This window comes from Semicossyphus pulcher, unplaced genomic scaffold, assembly GCF_022749685.1.
Source record: "Semicossyphus pulcher isolate SPU_LCO1_2020_fin unplaced genomic scaffold, fSemPul1.0.p SCAF_7, whole genome shotgun sequence".
In the NCBI taxonomy this organism is placed as follows: domain Eukaryota; kingdom Metazoa; phylum Chordata; class Actinopteri; order Labriformes; family Labridae; genus Semicossyphus; species Semicossyphus pulcher.
In genome coordinates, this window is record NW_027211748.1 from 18,113,688 (window position 1) to 18,135,428 (window position 21,741).

Genomic DNA, 21,741 nt, shown 5'->3' on the forward strand with positions numbered 1-21,741 from the left:
AGAAAGTTTATAAGATGAGAACTATGAGTGCTGTTCGTACCAAAACCAGCCTGCACAAGTTGATAAAAAACATCCCTTGGTTCATCTGTCTGGGCAGTAATGAGGTTGTATCAGACTGGATAAAATTGATGTCCAGTTTAAGGATTACTTTAGCACAGTTTCCCGTTGCTGGAATTTAAATCAGTTCAGCTCTTCAGTGCCATTCGTGGCTGCAGATACATAAATGCGCCACTAATGTAGGATTATCGCACACATGGGGGAAATCCATGCTTTAATCTAATGGTAAACATCTACACATATGCTTAAAGTAGTGCATTTTTAACATCAGAATTATAATGTATATTTACATTATTGCAGAATTTGATGATATTCTATAAGCCGCAGATTCATTGCAAAGCAGATGTGCTCATCAGACACTTTCCATTTCTCTTTCTCTATATGTCACGCAAACATCTCCACCACACACACACGCAAAGAGTGTGATGCAAAGGTGTGAGAGTCTGAGGCAACCTGACCATTTCCTGTGACCCATGCATCTCTGTCTCTGTCACTCTCTAAGTGTGTCTGCATTCTGTTTGTCTGCATCTTGCTGTCAGTTTGAGTTGTATTCATTTTAAGGACCAAAATTAATTAAAGTTTTCCGAAACAGATTGCACAACATTTACAATTTAAATATAATCATCTGGGATGGGAGAAAACATGGCTTGCAAATTACACCCATCCACACACAACATCGCAATGGAACAAAGAAGAGTCACATTTTAAAGGAGCTCAGTCAAGTCTGAAGTGTTTTTCTGCTGGTTACACGCTAATGTTTTCTTTAACATTTAATCATACACTTAATGATATTGATGCCATTGACATTGAGGATGTTGTTTATGTTGTTTAGGATATTCATGATGATGATGATGATGACTAAATTGACCTTGTTGATGTTGCTGATGATGATTGATGATGAAAAAAACGCGCTGTGCTCAGCCTCTCTGCATCGGTGTCCGGTCACACTTGAAGCTGTTTGTTGGCACTAACTGACTTCGTTCCCTTCTGTCTTGATCGTTGCTTGTGTTGTATTAACTCTCAGATGTACGTCGCTTTGGACAAAAGCGTCTGCTAAATGAAATTGTAACATTTGTTGCTTACAATACAGTATTTATTTATGGCCTAAAAGTTTGTCAAATTCTTTGTACCTGAGTCTGTAAAGGAAGCTTTTGTTGTAGCTAGCTTGTTGCGTAAGCGTTAGCTACCACCACACTTACAGCCTCTTACACTTCTTTATTTCTGGACATTTTTAGCTGTTAAATGAGAGGGAAAGGGAAGAAGGAAATTCAGCAAAGGTTCAGGGTCGGCTATCTTAATTCCTAAGCCACAGTAGCATCCCAAATTTGTAATTTCATAGTGTTAGCTAATGTATTGCTACCTGTTGAGACAGCATGTATTGAAAAGAACCAAGAATCAGGTGGATGCTAAATAGTTGCTAATGTGTTACAAATATTTTTCCTATGTAGTTGCAAGGTTGTTGCTATGTCATTGCTAGTGTGATGTTAGTGATTACAAGAGCCTCAAATGGTGGTAGCTAAATAAAAGTTAAGTTGTCGACCTATGGCGATAAACGGTAATAGTGGGAGCACTCATCCCAGATATCCAGACAGTGTTGCATGTGTGACGTCCGCGGTTGGCTCCGGTTGTAACTCTTGATTTTCCTCGCTGACGGTCGCTTTCCTTTTGGACTGTTTGTCTCCATCTGAGCGTTGAATTTGTTTCTTTTTCTTTGGATTTTCACTTATTTTTAAAGTTGTATCTGTAGTCATCGATCTTTTCTCTGTTTGTTCAGCCATAGTAGATTACTGTTTACTTGCGACACTTGCAGAGACCGGAAAAGCAGCCGCTTAGCTCCGCCTACCCTCTCTGGGAGACCAACCACTGCTAGGTGATGGAAAACGCGTCACTAACTGGGCGCTGCTTGTGATTTTTTCCGCACCAGACACCCAGTCTCTGATACTGCAAATGCAAAGGCTTTCATCAGAGGGCCATAGGCTCGATCACCATTGTGTTACCTCATTGAGCGATAGATAGTGACTTAACAGACATTTATCTAAAGTAAAATCTTCGAGATTATTACTTTAATGTATAGGATGATTGCAGCTGTTGCTTACAATGTGCCAATTTTCACTTCACCAAACAACATGATTAAATACACTGTGCATTGAATATATAACACTTCATATGACGCTGTCTGTGTCTCAATTGAAAAACATGAATACTACTCTTTTTTTAACAGGTTATGGACACCCTATCCAAACTCTCGTACACATTGATTGCACAGCAAGGAGGATTCAAGTAAGTCACCCAATATTTAAAACAAAAAAAACACAGACGTGGATGTTAGAAGGCATCTCATGAAGTTGCTTTCCTTTTTTAAACAACGCTTACATATTTTAGTAAATGTGCCCTCCAGTTCCTGCAACTCCTACTTGCACTCCCACTTCACCTCCACCTCCTCAACTGCTTACTGACAATGCAGCAACACTTAACCACATCTCACTCACTTACTGATTCACAGTTTTACTAGGTGTTTTATCTTATTACCAGAAAAAAGAGCCACAAAGCAAAACCACAAACAACGGCAAAATATCAAATAGGTCATGACCAAAATATTTAACATTATTTTACAATATATAAACACATTATGGGAAAAAAGAGTTAGAGGGAACACACACTAAGAGATAAATAAGAATGTTGTTCATCATCTTTTATTAGGGTTAAACTATTACATGTGTGCATCATATGTAATTTTCTTTAGATGTGTTGCTTATTTCTTTTTCATGTTTGATAGTTTTTTTGCATCCTCTATTTTGATCAATTTGTGTCCTTTCAATTAGGCTATGCTGGATATTTGATTATATTCTATTACATCAAAAGTTGCTTCCTTGCCCTAAGTCATTCATTAATAGTAGTTAATTCATGGTGTTTTCTCTCTTCAACACTGAACCTCACGCTGCTTCTCTGTCATTTCCAGGCCCTTCCCAACTGAGGAAAGCCTCAAAGACGAGGACATTTACAATAATCTGGAAGACTTGATTGAGTATGTATGAGGCTCCTCTCCGCGGGCCCATTACTGGTGTTGATAGAACATGATTATTTCTGTTCATCATCCATGCTCTCCAGGGGTCTGACACCCACATGTTTTGGTAAAAGGCTTGGCTCCGTTTCTCTGTTACTGTCAGAGTAAACGAATGAGTAATTCAGCATGTTTTCGCTGAGCGCCTGCATCCCACCCACATCAAGAATCTGGAGGGGTTGACAGTTTGATTGGTAGATAAAATGAAATGAGGGTAATCCAATATGTATAGATCAGATGGAATATTTGCATTATTTTCATGTCATATTACAGTTTCAGAGCATGTTATTTTTTAGGGTGCATTATGCCTTTTGAAAGTATTTCATGTTCCAACACATGCAGGGATTAAAAATTAATGATATGTTAATGAATAGGAGAAAACAAGCAACCCAAGCCCTGATTCTTCATGTATTATGCATCACTGTATTATTTTTATAATGATGGAAGATAATTATGTGTAAAAGAAAAGGTGTTTCCATTTGTATATATTTCTTACCATTTAAAACATTTTTCACAATCTGTTGCCCCACAATGCAAGAAGTAACTAATCAACACATTTTAAAGATATAAATGTGTGCGCTCATGTGCGTGTGTGTGTGTATGACAGTGAGAATGCCCTGGAGGACGAGGACGACTTATATGCAGCAGTTTACGGGCTGGAGGAAGACTACGCAGGTGGAGAGATCTATGAAGACCTCATGAGGACGGAGCAGCATCCCCCATTGGTACAGAATTGAGTAACATAGACACACACGTACACATACATACCCTCACTGTTGGACAGAATACTTGGTAAAAAAAAAAAGTTAGCTATACTTCACGTATTTTGATTTTAAATCTCAAAATCCTGATTGCTTAAATTACAAACTTCAACAACAAGTGTATGAATTCCTCCTCTGTAATTAAACATCTGGATGTCTTTGATTTTTTTGGACTCTAATTAAAACGTAACAATACAGGACCAAGATAAGGTTCTATGTTACTTTCAATGCTGATATGCACTGGGAGTACCACAGGGATCTATTTTGGGCCCATTGTCATTAAATATTTTGCCCTTGCTGTTACCTGTGTGTAAGTATATGCAGATGATGCAGTCATATAAGTAAGAAAAATGTACAAATAACCCTATTTTTTTATTGTAAGCACCAGTCTTTAGGGCTGTGGATCCTCTGGGCTTGTATTATTCTTGATCAATAGAGAAACAAAGTAAAGTAATTGGATGCTTATAATTAATATATTACAGTAAATCACCTGTTTGTATTTTTGCCCAATAATTAAAAGTAATAGACTGGACAACTATGACAGACAAAGTCATTTAAAATCTAACTTTGTTTCACAATGATGTTATTATTATTATTATCATTATTATTTTTATATTATGGTATACTATGATTAATTATGCCAATATCAGATACACAAACAATTATTCAGCCAATTCACTTCTACACCTACTAGTGTTTACACAAATAAGCAACTATATGTTTTTTTTACACTAAAACTATGCAAACTACAAGTAAAATTAAAATCACATTTTCTCCATATCAATGCAACATTTTCTAAGTTGTGTGTCTTTCTAGAAGCAGGCAGAAGTGGATGTCCGCAGCTGCTGCCTTACAGAGATCAAGCAGACGGAGGAGAAATACACAGAGACCCTGGAGTCCATAGAGAAGGTAATGGACCTCCTTTAACAGTCCCCTCTGCACTGAGATCATAAATTGTTACATGACAAAATATAAATGATTGATTTCTTTGTGAAAAGACTAAATTGACCGAAATAGGTGATTCACACTGAGCCCAACATTGATGCCTGTTATTGATGTTAGATCACTAGCAAGAGTGACATATTTATTTTTTAAAGAACCTTTATCAAACTTAAAAAAAAAAAGAATATTACCCTAAAGAGAAATGTGATTCACATGACACAATTTTAGGTGAAATTTAGGGAAATTCCCAGTGATCAAATCCAAATGTGTGGTTAGGCCATTATCCTCTAATCCTCCACCTCCTCCTCCTCTAATGTCTGTTATTAGTTTAGGTATAAGTGCGACCTAGCTGTTGTTGGTTGTAATCACCATTAAGATTGTAAGAGAAAATCTGGTAACAAGAGCTGTTTTTCACTTCTTCATTTCTTCCTCCAGTATTTCCTGAATCCTCTCAAGAAATTTTTCTCTGCCGCTGAAATCGACAAAGTTTTTGTCAACATCACGGTACGTCTAACACCCTTCTACTATGCACATGCACAAACATAAAATGTTTACGTCCGGATACTGATGTCTTCTTTCTTACGCAGGACCTGGTTAAAGTTCATAAGAGCCTGATGGTCGAAGTGCAGGACTCCATCTTAAACAAAAATGCCTTAAATCTCTACCAAATTTTCATCGGTTACAAAGACAGGTATTCATCGACATCATTCATTTACATGTATTATTTTAGGTTGCAAGGAAAGCACAAGTACTTATTGATGTTGTTTCCTTTCATGTGCTCTTGTGTGAGTTTAATAGGGGTTTTTTTATAATTTAAAGACATTAGCTTTATTTAATATTAAAACATGTACTTCCCTTTTGAGTCTCATTAAACAGCTTAATATGTAGAGAAAGTTTCATATTAGATTCACTCAGCTAGTGTACTTTCCATAGCAGTTTCAGTTACTTGCATAGGCAGAAACACATTGTCTTGTTATAATTAGGTAGACATGTATGTATATATATATGTTCAATTTATGAGCTGTGGAACTTTTCTACACACATGCTGTTTGCCATTTCCATCCACATGTTACTTTATATGTGTTAAAAAGGTTCAGACTTTATGCAGCTTGATCTATTTAAGTTCTTTAGAACTTTGAGGGTCAAACCGAAAGTATTGGTATGTAAAGTGTAAAGAGAAAGTATTTTCTCGTCAGTCACATATGATGTAGTGTAGACAACGTTAATGCAACAGATTATGTGTCAAGATAATCATTTGACACAATCTTTAACATGAGCCACATGATTACAACTTATGAGTAACACTATGATACTTTTCTGTCAGCACTGTATCACCATCTGGCCCTCTACACACACACACACACACGCACACACACACACACACACACACACACACACACACGCACACTGCTCTTCTCTACAAACTGACTTTCCTCTGAATTGCAGACTGCTCATTTATGGGATATACTGCAGCCGGGTGGAGATCGCCATCGCTGTTTTAGACCTCATTTGCAAACAGAAAGAGGATGTTCGTCTCAAGCTGGAGGTGAGACACCTGAAGAAGAGATCAATTTATAGCAGCCTCTAGTGTTTATTTTGTGCATTACACATGCATGATAACGTCTACTGTATGTGTCTTGTTCTTTCCAACTTTAACAAGTTAAAAACGAAATAAAAAAACTATATTACACCTGCACAAATGTATTAAATATCAGATTTAAATGAACACATTTTACATAAAAGTTGATGTAAGATAATAAATGATATAGGTTTAAAATTAATGCTGTATATAATCTCTATGGGGCTGTGGGATAACTGCATATTTGACAAGAGGTTTTGGTCCTCGACAGTCCTGCGCTCTTAAACTTACAGAAACAAACACATACACATGTGTAATGATGCCATGCAGGACATGTAGTTATAAATACATGTATTGCTTTTGTTCCAGGAGTGCTCAAAGAGAGCCAACAATGGGAAGTTTACACTGAGAGACCTGCTGGTTGTCCCGATGCAGAGAGTCCTGAAGTACCATCTTCTTCTTCAGGTAGGCAAGGTTTGACGCCACTTAATGTGAAGGAAATGTATCAAACTGAGAGTCTGCTTGGTATTTTGAAAAGCTTATGTCAGAGATCAGGCAGCAAGGTGGAGTGGCAGTTAGCACTGTCGCGTCACAGCTAGAAGGTTACTAGTTCTAACCCCGGTTTAGACGTAGGGGGCCTTTCTGTGTGGAGTTTGCACGTTCTCTCCGTGCATGCGTGCCCTCCGGGTACTCCGGCTTCCCTCCACAGTCCAAAGAAAAGCTTGTTAGGTCCATTGGTGACTCTAAATTGCCCGTACTCAGCCCTGTGATTGATTGGCGATCAGTCCAGGGTGTACCCCGCCTCTCGCCCAATGACAGCAGGGATAGGCTCCAGCCCCCCCACGACCCTGAACAGGATAAGCGGTATAGATAATGGATTGATGGATGTCAGAGATTAATCCCCATGACTACATAAAGGTGTGTTAATACACTGAAAACACCTGACTCTTGGACTTGACACTTGATTTGACTGATTTGATTTATTTTCATTTTTGAATGGGTTTGTTGAATCTGAGAGCCTGTTTTAAGCAATCCATCTATTTAACTTTGTTACTACTTTATACATTTAAGGGTGAAATAAGCAACTCAGCTTAAAGCTTAAACATTTGGGGTCATAATACAGGACTACTGAAAGATTTGCTACAAAATTGCCCAGATATTTTATTTTTATCATTTTATTTTTATTATTTTATTATTTTTTCTATTTAAAAGAGAACGTACAGCTATTTAGAGATATTTAATCAACTGTATTAGTGTATTGAACTTGTATAATGCTTTTCTGTCAGAGTAGAAGTGGCCACTTGAGGGCGACAGTCTCCACATTTTAGCTTTGTGCATGCCTCCCATCAGGTGTCACAACCAATTCGCACTGTAGAAAAAACATCTATTTCAACAAGTCATTTAGGTCTCACATTTAGTCATCATGTCTCTCATCCCCCAACGGAAATACACTGAACAAATGAAGTCACATAATTTCAATCCATCTGATGATATTTCACCTCACAGAATTTCAAGATTTTTTCTCAAACAGAGTAAGGGAAAGATATTTTACTCCTGCATTGTCTGTCACCTGATTTTCAAGTTCTCATTACTCACTGACTTTGCAATGATGTAGAAATGTCTTGCAGTGTTGTTGCACTCTTGCCAGACATGCAGCCTATCACAATGATCCCAGTGTCACTGGGCACTGTAAGCTGTGTGACACCTTCTCCCTCGGTTCGTATGAATGAGAGGTCAGACTATAGCTGGCAGGCCAGGCGAGCGCAATGACGAGACAGCTGTTTTCAATTGCCGTGGAGGGTAAAGGCCTCCGCGGTAAGTGGTGGTGATCCCGGGTGTTCCCATCCTCCCCAGAGGAGACACTTTGGGACTGGGTTAAAAAGAGAAGAAAGGCGAAGAGAGGGTGATGAAACAGATGAAGTGAGAGGGGATACAGGTAAATAGCTACTCTTACTTGTGTAACTGTATTGGAGAGGTAATGAAGGGTTAACTTTATTCTACCTACATTCACACAGGATTAATTTTCATAATTTTGTTTGATGATGTAATTTTCTACTACGCACATCTGCAGCATGTCGTTATCAAGCAGCGTCTGGCTAGAATCAAGGAACAATCTAATATGACCAAGATAAAGATAAGCATGACGCGGGTGTACACTAACCTGATAAAACAGCTAAAGTGTTGCCATACTTAGGAAAAAGAAGTATCTATTAACTGCCGCGGAATAATATTATTACATGTAATTATATTTGCTGTGGAAGTGACTCAGTCTGGGCGAGTGTAAGGTTATTTGTCTCACATAGTCCTTGATGTTTAGCTGGTCTTCCGACATAAATGAATTAAGTCTTCCAGGTGAGTGAACAGGTGTCATGGGGCCTTGATTTTAGTTGTCAGCAGCAAAAATTAAAATGACAGTATTTGTATATAAAGAGAGAGAAATCCCATTTTCTGTCTTTTTAACTTTAAGTTTCCTGATTCCTTAAACTAATGAAGCAAATGTGCCATGGTTTTTTCCAAAGGCCATTTTCTGCCCTTCGAATGATTAATTAATGGGCTGCCGTCTGATTATTGGAGTATAAAAATGATAAAAACTACATGGAGGCACTCCATGGTGGTGGCAGAAGTACATTCAGATCCCTTACCTAAATTTTAAAGTGGCAATACCACACTGTGAAAAACATCACATACATAAATTACAGTTATTAAACATGAATTAAGTTTAAGTTTGTTAGCTTAATGTACTTTAATAAGTTGTTATAATTTAGGAAAAAGTATTTCATATATCATAGGTTTTCCAGGCACGTCCAACTGGGAGGAGACCCAGGGGTAGACCCAGAGCTCGCTGGAGGGATTATACTGATATCCCACCTGGCCTGGGAACGCCTCCGGATCCCCCAGGAGGAGCTGGAAAATGTTGCTAGGGAATGGGATGTCTTGGCTAACTTGTTTAGCCTGCTGCCACCGAGACCTAATGCTGGATAAGCGGAAGAATATGGATGGATGGATTATCAATCAAATTCAATCAAATTTTATTTGTATAGCACCAAATCATAACCAAAGTTATCTCGAGGCACTTTACAATAAGAGCAGGTCTAGACCGACTCTTTGTGATGTTATTTAAGGAGAGGCCCAACATGAATCACCATGAGTAGCACTTAGTAATATTCGGCACACTGGCAGAAAAACTTCCTTTTAACAGGCAGAAACCTCGAGCAGAACCAGACTCAAGTTGAACAGCCATCTGCCTCGACTGGACGGGCCGAAAAATGGATTGAAGCAGATGGATTACTGAAATTTTATCCTGCATAGTAACTAGATTAGTACAGCGAGGTAAGGTAAAAAGTACATGGCTTTCCTTCCTTCCAGCTTCCCACGTTGTGGAGAAAGGAGCATAGATTTGAATCACTCAAGCAAAGTACAATTACTTTAAATTTGTGCTCAAGAACAGTACATAAATAAATGAGCTTCATTACAGGCAATCATAGAAAGGTGTTTGATCCATCCATCCATTATCTAAACCGCTTATTCTGTTCAGGGCTGCGGGGGGCTAGGGCCTATCCCTGCTGTCATTGGGCGAGAGGCAGTGTACACCCTGGACAGCCAATCAGTCAAACAGTCAATCACAGTCATGTCATAGAGACAGAGAACCTGCAAAGTCCACACAGAAAGGCCCACTTCGTCCGAGCCCGGACTCTAACTAGGAACCTGCTAGCTGTGATTCGAGTGCAGCCCATTCACAAAATATTTCACCCAAAGAAGTACATATGTCAACCTCATGGTTGCACTAGAAGCACTAAAATAAATGTCACAGTCTTCGCCTCAAAACCCTCACGATGGCACTAAATAAGTAACCCTCATGCTAAATGTGTTTGCCTGACAAAGTGCATCGTTCCTTTTCTGTCATCCTCTAACAGGAGCTGGTCAAACACACTCACGATGCTGCAGAAAAGACCAACTTGAAGATTGCTCTTGATGCCATGAAGGTAAGTGCAGTGCTTACGGTAAACGGTCTATAATCATTGTGATTTTAGCTTGTTGCCGATTGCTAGCGGAATTAGCGGATGTTCCAAACAGTCTCTTCCTCTCAACTATCAACATGTGCGATTTTTAGGAAAGAGGTCATAAATCATTCATGTTTTTTCTCTATGAATGGATGCAATGGATAAAATTTCACATTACTGAGTGCCGTGTTCACTTCTGAAGGAAGCCCAGCAGGTCGTTTGAGGACTTAGCAACAGAAATGCAGGAAGTGCACGATGTCAGACAACTTGAAAGCGTGACTCATACTTCTAATATTCCTGCCAAGACTGACATGAATACTTATGGTAACTATGAGGCGACAGCCAGTGGCCTGTTAGCTTAGCTTAGCACAATGACTGTAAAAGGGGGAAACAGCTAGGACACAAAATACCCCCTTTCAGCACCTCTGAGGTTCTTTATTTTTTAACACCATGTTAAACCACAACATGGCTAGCTGTTTCACTCTATTCCCAGTCTTTATGCTAAGCTAATGTAGCCTAACCACATCTGGCCGCAGCTTCATATCAAGATCATGAGTGGTATCGATCCTGTTATTGAACTCTTTGCAAGTATGCAAATCAGTTCTCAAATCTTCCTGAGTCCTGAATTTTCTGACTGATTTTTTTTTACCTCTAGACTGAACCAACCCAACAAAATATGTGTGTGTATTTGTGTGTCTGTGTGTGTCTGTGTGCTACCCAGGACCTGGCTCAGTACGTCAACGAGGTGAAGAGAGATAATGAGACTCTGAGGGAGATCGACCAGTACCAGAGGTCTATTGAAAACCTGGTAAACCAAAGATCTTTCTCTCAAGCTGTCAGCGGGGCTCAGTATAAACTTTATAAGAGTGGAAAATATCAGGACAACATGTAGTTTCCTTTTTGTAAGCTGTCAGATTTGCAATTTAAGTGTCATGCAACGAGGTCAGTCTTCCTCCAGCTTTGGCACAGTCTGAGGGAATCAGCCTGTAACACAGGATACAATGTTAAAGAGGGAGTATTATGCTGTTTCAAATTTTAAGACATATATAATGTTACAATACTGGATGTCCAGACTAAACGTGGGTGAAGTTTCAAATCTGTAGGTAAAAGTATGTTGGAGTAATCCCCAGGCTTCTCAGCTCAGTCTGCAGGTTTCACATTGACTTCTGCAGATGCTTCACTTTGTCATGTCACAAAGTGGAGGAACTCTATATTTGGGCATCTGCTCAAGACACAGCTGAACTTCCTGCCCCTGGCACAGTTCCTGACACGCCCACCCAGCAGCTCAATCTGAAATTGTTTTCACTCCATCTCTCTGCTCTGCTCAACGGCTCTGCTCAAGTTGGTTAAGAACGTATTGGAGTGTAAAGACATCAGTGTTTACTTTTTCAGAGCTCCCCTCGGCAAGCTTTGGAGAGTTGGCCAATCAGAAGAAAGTGGGCTTGTAGGGACAGAGCTGACTGAGTCGTTTCAGGCAGACGCTGTATGAGGGCCAGCACAGAGAATCAGTGTGAGAAAAATCAGGAGTTTTTATAATTGTAAATTATGCTAAGCTACTCCTCAGGTATCACAGAGTGAAATATGAAGCTTGAAATTAGCATCATACGCTATGTTGTGAATGTCTGGTCCCCATACACTTAGGACATTTTCTATAATTTTACAGATGTATATTTTCACTTGATTAATTTCCTTTTCCAGAATTTTCATTTAAGGCATTATGAAGATACTATTTAATTAAAAAGATAATTAGAATATCCAATTTAATAGCTTTTATACTCTGTTAAATAAACTGTAAAGATGTTACATGAAATACACCTCTGTAAAACCTGGATCAGAAGAATGTAGTGAACATTATAAACACGTCCTATGTAAGGTGTACATAGTATAAATAGTGTATACATAGTGTAAATATATGGAACACACCTCATGCATAAGGCAAAGGCACCACCAGATAAGGTGGAGAGGGGAGAAATAAATCAACAGAACCAGGAGCAGGTTGTGTAAAAAGTGAAACCAGCAGCAGAGACACTATGAGTGAGAGAGCTTGTCAGGTTATGAAGACCTTGTTGTCTTGATTGGACGAGATTGGTGACTTAAGTGAACGTCATTGTTGAAAACAGCACTCAGCTGATACTGTTCAAAATAAGACAGATGGTTAATGCTGGGAATGTGTCCCCAATAATACCTTTGAGCACCTTTATAGAAAGAAACAGATTCATACTAGAATGGGTTACCCTTTGATACATGTACCTCATATATTTCCTACATAATGTATCCATACAGCTCAGGTAAAACATAAGAGACAACTGCAAAAATATGTCTTTCTCTGGCTCTACTAGTTTACGTCTTTTATTTGCATAAAATAACAACTGGTTAAGATAACCCAAAGATGTAAAGAAAGATGTTTTTCAGACCTCGAATAATGCAAAGAAAAGAAGTTCATGTTGATGTTTAAACAACAGAATACTAAAGTTTTAACTCAGGAAGAGTTCAGAGACCTGGTTTTTAATTACAGCGTTCATGCATCTTGGCTGCTCTCCACCAGTGTTTCACACTGCTGTTGGGTGACGTTAGGCCACTCTTTGTTCGATGGCTTGTTACTATCTATCCTTCTCTTGATCACATTCAGGAGGTTTTCAATGGAGTTCAGATCTGGATTGGGCTGGCCATGACATGTAGAGAGAGAAGCTGATTCAACGAAAACTTGGAGTAGTCTCTTATGTTTTTCCCAGAGCTGTATGTAATATTCATTTTAACTATCTTTTATGTTACTTTCAGAATCAGCCTCTAATCACCTTTGGTCGACCAAAAGGAGATGGAGAAGTGCGCATGGTCTCCAGCGTTGACAAGAGGAAACAAGACAGGTTGTTCTTTTCAACTTTAATGTATGTAAGCGAGGGCAGTGGTTAGCGCTGTTGCCTCACAGCTAGAAGGTCACTGGTTCAAAACCCCGGTTTGGGCAAGGTGGGCCTTTCTGTGCGGAGTTTGCATGTTCTCCTCGTGCATGCGTGGGTTCCCTCCGGGGTCTCCGGCTTCCTCCCACAGTCCAAAGACATGCGTGTAAGGCTAATTGGTGACTCTAAATTGCCCACATCGGTATCCAAAAACCTCAGGCAAAAGGCAAGGTCAAAAACACAGAAAGGTCAGGCCGGTAGGCTTTCTATACAGGAGGGCTGGAAAGCTGAAACGTAGTCACAAAGGAACAAGACGAACTGGCACAGGAGGGGAACACAGAGGCTAAATACTCTGGGCGAGAGGAGACAATTATGCTGTGTTTGGAGTCTGATACTGCATACTGCGTTCGGCGGTAGTATGTAGTACGGAGCTGTTCAAATTTATTTTGCAGTATGCAATGCCTGGCGTCAGTTTCCAGTTTTGGAAAGCAGAAATAAACAACAGCCTGCCAATAGCAAAAAGCTGCTTCTTCAGCTATAGCGCCCCCTTCTGCTCTTCTGCTGCTGTCCGCCATTTCAACTGCCGTTGTGACGTTCCAGCGCTTTGCATTGTGGGATACAGTAGGCAAGACAGACTAGTCTGATGCACACTGGAATTTTTTTTCGAATCAGTACGACATCCGGGTATTTTTGGCGTTCTATAAATTTTGCTTTTGTTTGCATACTACATTTTGGCCAAATCAGTACGTACTGCTAGTATAGTATGGCATTTTGAACACAGCCTTAGGTGAAACACATTGGGAAGGGGCAGGCAATCACACAGGCGGGAGAAACAGGAGGGCAGGAAGTGGAGGATCTGAAACGAGACACAATGTTAGTGTCAAAATTAAACAGTAAACACAAAACATGAAACATAAGGGTAACAAAAGGGAACTTAACTATCCAAAAGACGTGACGAAACATACCAACATTACTTGAAAAAACTCAACAACCTCACCTTCAATATAATAATATTGTAATATAACATTCTGCCTTCTTATAGACACATCTTTTTATTTGACCTGGCCGTCATTGTTTGCAAGAGGAGAGGAGACAACTATGAGATGAAGGACATACTCGACCTCAACTACTTCAAGGTGACAAACAACCCCACCTCAGACAGAGAGGCCAAAAAGGTCAGTTTCCTGAATATACTTCTGTTCACTTCTTTATTAGTATTTGTGCACTTTGCATTGCAGGAAATATTGCCTCTGTAATCTGTATCTTCCTCACATTGTGATTAGTTTTTTTGATATTTACGGCTCACACCAATAAACCACACAATTGTATATTGCAATTCAACATCTGTTTGGCTGCAGTTTTATTGCTTAGATAAATGTCAGCTGCCGAGTAAGAGTCATTCTCTCTTTCTCATGTAGGCTCAGTGGTGATTTCTCCTATCTGAAGGATCCTTATATAGAATCGTGCAAGGCTTCCCCTTCTTGTCACCCCAGCACAGTTTATACATGTTATTTTTCGCCTTGTGGGAACGTTCGCAGGCTGTACTGTAGTGGAGGGGACTTGTTGATGTCTTGTTGATGTATGCCCACAGCTGGTGTCTTCTCACTCCGGTGCTGATTGCTAATGTAAAACTGACAGCTTGCCAGGATGGAAGATTTTTTTTTCATCAAAGGGACTCCATTATAAACTCATTTACTCTTTTGTGCGATCATGATCTGTGCGTGTATGATTGGTATTGATGCAGGTTCTAGATGTGTATTTTGGGATCATATATGTGTGTGTATTCTAACGTTACTTCTGAGTTAACATTGGATTTGTAGCTCGACTTGCACGCACAAACAGAAAATATTCACAGAAACACACTTACTGTTTACCTACCACACAAACGCACACATGCGGTCGGAGAGAGATGCTAATATCAGGTGATGAATGTGTTCAGTTCTCCAAGGCTGCTTATGGCCATATATCATTTTCTGCTAAATGAAACTTCAGAGTGTGAATGTGGTGCCACCGTGCACCCACACAGGCATCAATGATTTAACACTCAGCAGAGCTCTAAAACACTCAGGACTCCGCCGGGCCGGCCAATCACTGACGGGTAAACCCTACTAGTTTCTCTGTTATTACATGTGACACAACAAGCTGGGACAGATTAGGGTGGCAAAAGAAGAGAGGTTTGGGAATTGATTGAACTGGTTCCAAAATGTGCACATGGGTGAGGTGTTTAACCTGTAAGGGCTGCAGTGTTAGGCAGTGAAATTGTAAAACAAGCCTGCAAAAGTTAAAATTATAGTTGAGGTTTTTCACATCTGTGGCTGAGATGTTTTAATTGTGTTTGTAAATTAAGGATAATTTTGGAAAGGAAAGATTGAACACTGTCTTCGGTTCCTCTGAGGCAGATTAGCAGACTCTTCCTCACTGTCATCATTCAGTCCTCCTTGGGCAGAACTCCGGTTAAACTCCCACTGCTTCTGCTCTCTTTGGGTAGAAAACAAAATTCAGAATTACTCAGCATTTAGTTTTTCTTTTTTCAATCTTTTTTTTACGCGCCGGGTTAGCTCGGTGGTTAAATTGGCGGTCCATGTACGGAGGCTATAGTCCTCGATGCGGTGACCCACCCTTGGCCCTTTACCCGTGTCATCCTCCATTCTCTCTTCTCCTGTTTACAACACTATCCACTGTCCTCTCTATAAATAAAGGCATAAAAGGCCCAAAATATAATCTTAAAAAAACATTTTTATTCTCTGGACCTATTCTTTTTTTTGACCGATTAAAGGTTTAGTTGAAATGTTTGACACAGGTCAATTTAATTTTTGGACAACAACATTTCTACAATATAGTTATTATGTGCTGTGATAATTAGCTAGCTAGCTAAGGTGCTAACATCTGTACCTGGAAAGGAATAGTTTGTAATATTCCGGAAATACTCTTTCTTGCTTTCAAGCTGAGAGTTAGATGGTAAAACTGATACCGCTGTCTTGTCTAGAGTGAATATATAAAGCTAACGTTAGCTTAGTACAGAGACTGGAAACAGCAAGCTCTGCTTTGTTCTTAGCAAATAAAAATTGCCTTTCAGCACTGCTAAATCTCTCTAATTAAGTTCTATCTTTAAGATTATTATTTTTGCCTTTTATGCCTTTATTTAGAGAGAGAGGACAGTGGATGGGGATAACAATGGGGGGAAATGCGGCAGGCAGCTTGGGAGTCGAACCAGGGGCTGCCGCATCGAGGACTATGGCCTCTGTACATGGGCTGCCGATTTAACCGCTGAGCCAAACCGGTGCCCAACAAGTATCTTTGTCTGTTTAATCCATACAAAGTGTTTAAAAACACTTTGGCCAGGTCGTAGGCGCGGCCTGAGTCTCGTTGTGGTTGTCAGGAAACTAAAAGCAGAAGAAAAATGCTAGTCTTCATGCTAGGCTATGCTCCTGTCTGCAGCTTCATATTTAGTGTACAAATATCAGACCTGTATCCATCTTTTTTTCTTTTTATTATTGATTTTTATTGATAGAGAGAGGACAGTGTCAGTAACAGGGGAAAGAAGAGTTGGAATGACAAGCAGCGTTGAGCATTGAGGGTGGGAGTCGAACCCGGGGGCCGCCACATCGAGGACTGCAGCCCCTTTATGTGGGACACACGATTTAACCGCTGAGCTAAACCTGCACCCCTAGTATCCATGTTTTCATGTAACTATTGGCATGAATGTGACTAAGATGTTGAACTCTTCCTCTAACATTGGGTAAAATACATTCTGGGAACAAAACACCATTTTCCATCAGACAAATTCAACCTTGTAAGGGTCCAAATGTCTTCTCTCCAAAGCTGTAATTACTGACTTACTGCACATTTCAAGTATAAAACTGGAAAATTACCATTATAATGACTTAATAGTAATATTAATATACGTATATTTTCTCTTCAGTTTTTCCATATGAAGCCATTCCATATTTGTTCCTCCTTTGTTCATGTAACCTTGAATAGTATATTGCATAAATACTGCTAACCCTGATACACTGTGGCATCTACCTTCCGCTACACAATGTACACTTGTGTGAAATAATCTATACATTTTGCCATGGTACATATTCATTCATGGTCAAATGCATTCAGTCTAATTGCCTCTCCCTCTTGACCTCCACAGTGGTGCTACGGGTTCTACGTGACTCACCAGCAGGGGCACACGGGCTTTGAGCTGTTTTTTAAGACCAGGGAGCTGAAGAAGAAGTGGCTGGATCAGTTTGAAATGGCCATGTAAGTACACAGACACACGAGCACCACAGTCTTGATAATCAATGCAGAGGACCAGTGTGTGTATCATTGAAAAAACTGTGTACTTGTGTGTGTCTGTGTGCGGTGTTTATTTGTCTTTGTTTGCATGCATGTTATTCCAAGGCCGAGAGAGGTGTTGACTCTTTCATGTGCACTGTTTGATCAGGCCTTTGCTGTAATCAAGCACATGCTGCTGACAACAGTACGATAACACACACACACACACACACACGCGCACAGATACACACCCACACAAACATAAACTGTGCCAAAGAGCTGCAGAACTACAAAGAAGCCTCTCTGCCTCGGTGTTTCTTCAAATCAGTGCTTTATGGAGGTATATCTTTTGTATTATTTTGTAACAGTGGGAGGTTTTTCTCAGGAAGATATCCCGTCTGCATCCTTTGTTATGCTGATTTGGGGGAATAGAGTGTTGTTTTGACATTACACTCTGATTGAGTGAGCAAATGCTTTTTTGTTTTTGTTCAGGTGGATATGTTTGAAACATCCCTGATATGCATGCTGACTACCTGATATGTCCTTTCTGAATACATCTTCTCCTCTCATACTGGGCTGGGTTATACTATAGTGAAACAATGCTCTGTCTTGACATGCATTGTAAACAATTTCCTATTTAAGTGCTTCTCTTTCTCTAACTTGAACCAAACATATGAGTCAATAAACAGTTATGACAGCCGGGCCCCTGACACCAGCTCCAGACCTCACATGTAATTTCCCAAATTTAAAGGAGAAATAGCCGTTTTTCACACCCTTCCCGAAAGTGTTTCTTTCACAGGTAAAAGGTTTGTGTCTGAAAACAGCAATGTGTGCCTCTGTGCATTGGGTAATGACACCAGAAGGGGCCTATTCAGAAAGTGAAAATTGTACCTGTAAAGAGGATGTGGGCTCCTGATGAAGGACTCACTTATGGGAGCACTCAGTTTAAGTGGCTCCTGGATGGTGTGTTCAATACAAAAAAAGATGTTTTGGTGTCAGACTTTGTTTGTTCACGTTCCAGAAAAGCCTCTTCATTTACATGCACACATGCACCGGGGGGAAAAAAAGCTTTTATTTCAGGCAGTTTAACAAATGAATTGCAGTTTGTTTTTTGTCACAACAAAGTTGTTTTCTTCTTTTGATAAAGGAATTATTAAAAAAGACTTTGTATGGTGACTAAATTTAAATAAACTGTTCCCACTGCTGAGACACACACACACTCAATACTTCTACTGAATTATCTCGACAAATATTAGATATGTTGCCGTGAAATTGTGTTCAGACATTCATTGTTTTAAGAGGATGAATCTTAATGACTATGGCGACTTCCTGAATTTTAATGTAGCGCCACCAGCAGGCCAAAAGTGTCTCTTATTCTCTGATATCTAAAAATCTACATAATGGACCAGCACAAAATTTTGCAGAGACATTCATAGATGTCATCAGATGATGAATTCTACTAACCTTGATAATCACCTGACATTTTTCAAGTGCCACAGTGAGGTGGACACATGTAGTTTGGGATGAAATATCTGAAGACTTTTCAAAAGATTGCGATAAAAAATGTGTACACACCTTCAGGTCCCCCCTCAGGATCAACTCTTCTAAATTTGGTGAAACTGTGACTTTTTTCAAGCCTTTATTTAAACGTCAAAAATCATTGCGTTTTTTCTTATTTGCAATTATGTTGTGATACAAAAAAATGCAGCTGAGGTTAGGTTGTTTCAGATCATCTAGCAGCAATATCAGTTGTGTTTAGAGCTAAATAGCCTTATTAAACATGCAACATCCATCTATTTTCTGTGTCACTTATCCTGTTCAAGATCACTGTGGGCTGGAGCCTATCCCAGCTGTCATTGAGGTGGGGTTACACCTGGACTGATCGCCAGTCAATCACAGGGTTGACACATAAGCCCCTTTTACACTGTGGTTCAGTGCCGTAACGAAGCTCCGTCCTCATGCCACCTTTGTCATTTTACATAGGTCAAAGCAATGCGGGCGTAAAGCCGTCCCAGTGTGTGTTTTTAAATAGCCTTCTGCGGAAGCAAAAAGTGCGTGAGGTTTAAACATGCGTGCTTCAATTACACACACACGGCGCTGTTCCGCCCTGCTGGCAGCAACATTTACACAGACGCCGTTTCGCCTCTGTTGCTACCTCTGATGTCGGCTCAGAACTACTTCGCCCCATCATTCTGCATCCATCCGTTCTATACAGAAGACAGACCGTAACAGAGGCGCAATAATCCCGCCTTGAACTGGCAGTGTAAAAAGGGCTATAGAGACAGACAACCTTTCACGCTCACACCCACACCTACAGGCAATTTAGATTCCCCAATGAACCTAACGAGCATGTCTTTGGACTGTGGGAGGAAGCTAGAGTACCCGCTTACGTCCTACGCGCTAACCACTGCCAACATACTAACATGCTACACCGAATGTGACATACTAAATATGCTTTTTTCAGGTCAAATATCCGACCAGAGAAAGCCAACCACAACTCCCACCAGTTCAAGATGCACACCTTTGAGAGGATCACTTCCTGTAATTTCTGTCACCTCTTACTCAGGTAATATGCAGACAGTAATGAACACACTCTGTCATTTTGGATAATTACGTAGAGCTAATAAAGGCCCAGTGGAGTAAAAATGTCTCTACGCGGTACTCCTTCTCTCTCCTGAGACAGGGTGAACATGAACTGTAACTACACACATTGTTCTTGGAGGGAAAGTCATGATGTGTTAATGAACTGGTTGGGTTCCTCTGTTCTTATTAACTTCCAAATCTTTTCAACGAATGAAAGGACACCATGACATTTTAACATTTTACAGAACAGTTTTAGTCTATTTTTCTTAGACACAGAAGTATGCTTTTTGATTCAAGTGTAAATGTCTTATTAGCAATGTGTCTTATTGAAATGCCTCATTTTTCAGCAGCATTATTTATATGCTTTTGAAAAACTGAAGGACATGTCATTTTTCTTATCTTGAGACAACGACAGACGCCTGCACATTTCAAAATGTCATGGTGTCTCTCTTAAGAAGGCTGTTATACATAGATGCTGTGGTTTATTGTGTCCAGGGGCATCTTTAACCAGGGTTATCTCTGTCCAAAATGCGGGCTGGGGGCTCATAAGGAGTGTCTGGGCCGACTGGGACTCTGTGGGAGAACAGGTGAGAAGGAGGCTTTTTTTTATCCTGCACTGTAACAAGTTATCTCAAGAATGTAAGGCGACATTTCCGTGATATTTGCAGTGTATATGTACGCCCCTCGGAGAATATATCCAAATCTTTTGCTGACCTTTCCTGCAGCGCCACCGTCAGGGCACAATTACACATAAAATATCAAAATCTAAAAGGCAGATTGCCGTGAAATTTACTGAGCACATTCATTGCTCCCGAGAGGAGGACCTCTACATTTTGAGCACTTGAAGGGCTATATTTCTAGCTGCACATATTCTTGCTGGATTTCAAACTGTGTACACAAGATATTTAACAGCTACTATACCAGAAATGTGTTGTAAATATTTATGGTCTCTGAAGAATTAAACTCTCTGGATGTTGCGACCCTCGACCCACCCTCGAGCTAAAATTCTCACTTGTACGTTACAGTGTTATTCACTTAAAGAAGACTTAATTTTTGCTTTCAAAAAACAGAAAAATGTGACATTTTAGACTATATCATATTCAGCAGCTGTTGCGTCTTATTCCATGTCCAGCTTTCGCTCTTTGTCACCAGTGTGGAGCTGCAGTTCGGGTACATTACCCCCCCTGAATACACAGGCAGCTCAGGACTTTGACAAGCCTTCTTAGCAGACGCGCGGCGGTCTTTATGCATTCTGAGGCGTGATGAGGGCCAGCAGAGGTTGACAGTTGAGGTTGTATGTCAGGAAGCCACCACACACTCATATTGTATTCCTCTCACCGTGTCTGTCTCTCACCTGACTGCAGATCCTGCCAAGCCCAAGCCCAAGGTAAGACCTCAACTGTTGCTTTTTCTTTGACTCAAAAGCTCACACAGCACCCTACACCTCTATATTTAAGTATACGTAGATAGAAGGATCTTGTCATCAACAATTAGGCAAACAATCGGTTATGTGGAAGGAGCTGCTACTTTTATTTTTAACACAGTATATTCATGTTTTAAGATTTCTTTTTATCAATTTTCCTCATCGACACAGCGC

The 21,741-nt window shown here is 40.0% G+C and overlaps 1 protein-coding gene across 3 annotated transcripts in view; it reads left to right on the forward strand.

Moving 5' to 3' along the window:
* The window catches only part of LOC138611301 (guanine nucleotide exchange factor VAV3-like), a 56,969-nt gene that overhangs the window by 7,830 nt on the left and 27,398 nt on the right, over positions 1–21,741 (forward strand). The window contains exons 3-18 of one of the 3 annotated variants that reach the window (XM_069684323.1): positions 2,279–2,337; positions 3,017–3,082; positions 3,726–3,843; positions 4,696–4,788; positions 5,257–5,325; positions 5,409–5,512; positions 6,268–6,367; positions 6,770–6,865; positions 10,315–10,383; positions 11,123–11,209; positions 13,180–13,265; positions 14,338–14,470; positions 17,437–17,546; positions 20,026–20,127; positions 20,640–20,731; positions 21,509–21,531. In XM_069684323.1, the coding sequence (XP_069540424.1) occupies positions 2,279–2,337; positions 3,017–3,082; positions 3,726–3,843; positions 4,696–4,788; positions 5,257–5,325; positions 5,409–5,512; positions 6,268–6,367; positions 6,770–6,865; positions 10,315–10,383; positions 11,123–11,209; positions 13,180–13,265; positions 14,338–14,470; positions 17,437–17,546; positions 20,026–20,127; positions 20,640–20,731; positions 21,509–21,531 (1,407 nt within the window). The remainder of the gene's footprint in view (positions 1–2,278; positions 2,338–3,016; positions 3,083–3,725; positions 3,844–4,695; positions 4,789–5,256; positions 5,326–5,408; positions 5,513–6,267; positions 6,368–6,769; positions 6,866–10,314; positions 10,384–11,122; positions 11,210–13,179; positions 13,266–14,337; positions 14,471–17,436; positions 17,547–20,025; positions 20,128–20,639; positions 20,732–21,508; positions 21,532–21,741) is intronic. The other 2 variants (XM_069684324.1, XM_069684325.1) reach the window with 2 other exon arrangements.